Source organism: Alligator sinensis, unplaced genomic scaffold, assembly GCF_000455745.1.
Source record: "Alligator sinensis unplaced genomic scaffold, ASM45574v1 scaffold3257_1, whole genome shotgun sequence".
Taxonomy (NCBI): Eukaryota; Metazoa; Chordata; order Crocodylia; family Alligatoridae; genus Alligator; species Alligator sinensis.
In genome coordinates, this window is record NW_005844135.1 from 9,546 (window position 1) to 14,501 (window position 4,956).

Below are 4,956 nucleotides of genomic sequence, written 5' to 3' on the forward strand. Positions count from 1 at the left end.
TTAGAATTTTTGTGCTCTCTTTTTATTCTAATTGTTTTTAGAATGCATATGATTGTCAGAATTCTTATATATAGAGAGAATACACATAGTTTGACTTCAGAGAATATACTGGTAAGACTTCAGCTGAAGTCATTAGTAGCACAGCTGTACACATCAAGCACTTCATTTTGTGCATAAATAGAGATTTGAACATGTAACTTTTGAGCACTCAAGTTTGAAAATTTTCATCTAAAACTTTCATCTAACTGCACCATATACTGAAGTGATGGATTGGTAGCAGGATATGAAGCATGTGCATCTTTAAGCTGCTTATTTGTACGTAGAGCAGACTGAGACTTTTTTTGTATGAAACAAGTCTATGGTTTTAGCCTAGACCCCTAGTAGGTAAGAGTCCATATCACAAAGACTGCAATGACACTTTTTACCCACATCAGCAATCCTAGCAAAGTCTAAGAATTGACTGAACATTAGGAATTAACTGCATATTCACTCCAGGGACTACTTTCATGTCAAGGATAAAGCATGTTGAAAGGCAATTTAGGAAACGTACTAATACTCTGTTTTATTTAAAATTCTATTGACTTGGCTAATATATTTCTGAATATCTTTTCCAACTGCTTAGTCAAGATAATCCAGACCCTATTTATCCTGCTCTCATTAAAAAGACTGAACTGAATATTTTTATTCCTAGGTATGATTAATTGTTTTCATGTCATTGACTGCAGCAGCTTTTAAGGAATTTTTATATTCTCTAGTATTTAGTATTTGGTGTTTCTTTTCTGCTTTGAACATGACTGAAGTTGATGCATCTTTTTGTCCAACTGTACCACCTTCAATAGCACTTTCTTTCCCTTGCCAACAGTGATTAGTATGCATCACAGAAACATCAGTGATGTGAGTGACTACAGCTCTAACCAGTGGAGCATGATGAGAGTTCATGGCTAGGGGCAAAGAAATAAACTGCTATTTCTCATAAAATAGTCACTGCTGTGTTTCTGGGTTAAGGGAAAGGGGTATGGATTGGTAGGGCTTCTGTGACGAATGGTGTCACAACTGTTAACCTCTTTTAACCATCACATTCTTTTTCAAACTAATTGACATGAAAATGAGTGAAATCAAATGTAAAATTGTACCTTACTTTTAACTGTTACTTCTAGTTGTTTGCATTGGCTGTTTCTTCCCAGTACCTGATAATAAAGAACTAGTTAGTTCTTCCATTGGGCAATGCCCTCTGAGCTTCAAGCTTTCTTTTTTTGTTTATAGTAGAAAAGTAATATTAAGACCTTTCCAAAATGTTCATGGGAAAAAACCAAGACGGAGAAGGACCAATCAATAAACTAACCAGAATAACTGATAGCCTAGTATTTCTGGAGCTCATATTGGAAACCCGTTTTCAAGTCCCTTCTCTGCCAGATTCAGAACAAAACAAAGACTTGAGCCTAGGTCTGTCACGTTCCAGAGAAATCCTTTAATCCACATTATATAGAATCAGTGCATCCCTCTCTCTTGCCTTCCAAATGTTTAATCATTAAAAAAAAAGGCTCTTCACATCCAGCTCTGATTGCTAGAATATAGGAACTAGGGGCTAACACAGTATGTGGATTTCAGATGGTTTCGAATGTTCTGGGGAAATCATGAAGACTTAAGTTCTTGTGAATAAATCAAGTAGGGTACTAAACTAATATCCCTGGAAAAGTTCAAATTATTATAATGCACCTCGTAAGTAGCCTAATGAAAGAGTGGGCTTGTTTTTTGTTAACACTGTTATGGCATCTGGGTGGTTTGTTATGCCTAATTATTAATCTGTACCTGAATATCACATTCCAGAGAGAAAAACGTATCTATATCTTTCAAGTAAACTTACTTTTAATCGTATCACAGCTGTTTAGGGCCCTAATCTTGTGTACACACACGCACATAAGCTTAACACACATCAGGATATCCTTGTTGCATCTTTAACAACTGCAAATCCAGTTAGATTCCACATGGCAATCCCTTAACACAAAGTTAAAGATTAAGCATATATTTCAGGGTTTGTAGAACCAGGAGCTAAGCTATCTTTATTTTTAGTATCCATTTTGATATGAGAAAACTTTGAAACTGCAATACTGTTAATGATATATTATTACCAACTGAATTTTTTTCTCTCTCTCTAGTGATGTGCTTAGTGTGTACACAGATGAGAATGGTACGAAACATCACTGAACGTCCTTTACTCATTTACCTTACAACATCGAATGAGAGTCAGATATTCATTACAGGTAAATGCATTTGTTTTAAACAAATACATTTGTATATGGTTATACATCTACCATTTTAGAAAATGAGATCCTGGAGCTGTTATAGATCTCTGTGAGTTTTATTGATACAGAAGAACAGCAGTCTGCTTTTATAGTAAATTCAGCTATTACGTTGTTGCATACCTTGTCATGCTCCTTCCATTTTACTGAAAAGCAATTTTAAAAATCCTCTGGACTCTGTCCCTGGTAGGGTACAGTTAAGTTTTCTATTTCTTAAAAAAAATAAGTTTTCTCTTTTCCCCCCATGCCCTAATGTATCTAAGTCTTATTGGATAGATTAAAACCTGGGACCAGTCAAGTTTCAGCAGTTACAGGAAAGTAGTTAGATTTCCTCTCTGAGACGCATGCAGAAAGAGAAAAGAAAAGATTGTTTTTTTTTTTCTGTAGATAGAAGCCAATTGAAGTGACCTGGTTAATTCTTTTATTTTAATTCCTAAATCTCTTGTTTTAATAGGGTGGCACAAAGGTCAACCATATACCAAGGATCCGAAGGTGAAAAGCTTTATTACATGGATTAAAACTCAAAACAAACCTGATCTTATGAAGAAAGCTGTCATTGGTGGATATTACCCTTTTCCACCATTGCCAAATACCTTTCTGGAATACTGTAAAAACAATAGAAGTATAAATAAAGGTATAAACACCCCCTATATGTGCATGCCCACTTTCTTTTGGATCCTCCTTCTAGAGCATTTAGTCAGGAAATGCATTATGTTAATTGTTACACAAATGCATCTTAAAAATTGATTCCATAGCTGCTATTGATAGACGAGACCTTCTGCTGATGTAAATTGTTATAGTTATGTTAACTACAGTGGATCTATAACGGTTCACATAGATTGTGAATCTGTCCTTATGAGTTTGCACTGTAGATGTTCTGTTCTACTCCATCTTCAAACTCAAAAAACTCATCGTACTGAAGAACATAAAGTGCAATGATGTTAAATAAAATTCAGCACAGCATATTAAATGGAAACTTACTTGCCTATAATTATGTATTTACTTGATATTATTTCTGAGCAGACTAAAAAGGTTTGGTCTTCAAGTAGTCTACAAATGATATGGAAGGGGAAATTCCTCCAAAGTTCAATTGTGGATCAATTTGACGTTTTAAGTTTAGCAACAATATCTTTTCAGTGTTCTTGTATGTGTCCAGCATTCATACATTTTGGTGGGACTGTATTTCTTTAAAAATGTTAAGTTTGTGGGAATTGCTTTTTTTCAGTTGAATCGGTCTTGAAAACCATAAGTGAAATGGAGAGGGAGCTTGAAGACTTGCACTACAGGGAGCACAGGCGCATTGCTATTCAGGGAATAATTAGTGTCATAAGATATGTCAGCTGTAGCAGTGCAGCTCAAGATGCCTCAGGAGTGGAACCAGTTCAGGTACAGTGCTTGATAATTAAGGGTATAACACTTAAGACGTTATGATCATAATTACAATTGAGATCTTTTGCATTTACATTCAGAAGCATATACATTGTCTTTGATTAACTTAATTTACGAATCTGAGAGCAAAGAAGTTTTAATTTTGAGAGTCATAGTTTAAAACTTGCACAACTTAAATTTAGTGGTTTCCTGTGAGAGTTTTCTGACAGTCCTCCATCAAATTGCTTTATGTAAGTGTTCTGAAGTTAAATTAATTGATCAAATAGCTTAATTAAAGTAAATTGGGGATTGAGAAAACTATTTCTAATATACGCTGCCACTTTCAAGACAGAATTGTTTTTTAAAAACCTTGATTAGCCAGGCAAAGTAAATCTCATAGCTAGTATGAGTGTGGTAAAAGATTGAGACCTGGGTGTCTTTAAAAGTTACCGCAGGGAAAAGTATCTGAGGAACCACTTGTTATCTTTTTTCCCATTTGAAGACAAAATAGCTTTAGTTCTCAGGGGTCAGCAATGTTTTAAGGCAATGTCAAAAATACCTGCAACCTTAACTTGTAAGGTGTTGGCGTGCCAGAGGCAGGTGGCAGAGGGGCCCAATCCTTGTTGTGGCAGAACAACCCTGGCTTTTCCCAAGGCATGCATGCCAAGCAAAATTCTTTTACGTGCTACACACTGTCACTTATGCCAGGGGTTACTATTTTATGCTTTAATTGCTATTTTTTGTCCCAGCCACCATCTAAAACTACTGTAAAGCATTCTAAGAAGTCCGTAGAGGATCGTGTTAACAAGGGGAAAGACAGAAAATGTGAAGACAAAGAAGATCCCAGTTCCCAATTCACGGTGTGCTCCCCTTGAACAGCATCACCATGCAACTGTGTTAACCAGAAAGAGTGCAGTCAAGAGAAAGATCATGCATTGTCTAGACTTTGAACAGTAAGCCTTTTGCATAAACTGCAGTTATATTTGTTTCATTTCAGTTCCCTACGGTTATATAGGACGGGTTTTAAAAAGAAGCCCCTAATGACTTAGTAGGACAGTTTCCGTTGGAAAGTAGTTGACTGAAACTATCCGCAACTCAGTTGAAAGATGGATAATCCTTATTCAGAATAGACCTGGTCTTGCTGACAGACAGGAAATCGGTGGAAACAGAATTGAAGCCTAAAGCCTCTGAGAAGGATTTTCAGAAGTAGATACGGAGGTGCAAACCCTCCCTTGTAGTACTTGGCAGCTACTATTCAGGTGACAGCGGTCTGACTGAAGTGCTCTCA

The 4,956-nt window shown here is 36.2% G+C and overlaps 1 protein-coding gene across 1 annotated transcript; it reads left to right on the top strand.

Moving 5' to 3' along the window:
• Positions 1 to 2,162: 2,162 nt before the first annotated feature.
• On the top strand, positions 2,163 to 4,528 carry LOC102371019 (RPA-related protein RADX-like; the record flags this gene model as incomplete). The annotated part of the gene is made up of 4 exons (XM_006039300.3): positions 2,163 to 2,261; positions 2,755 to 2,934; positions 3,526 to 3,686; positions 4,418 to 4,528. Coding segments are annotated over exons 1-4 (534 nt in total), but the record flags the coding sequence as incomplete, so codon positions are not given.
• Positions 4,529 to 4,956: the final 428 nt, after the last annotated feature.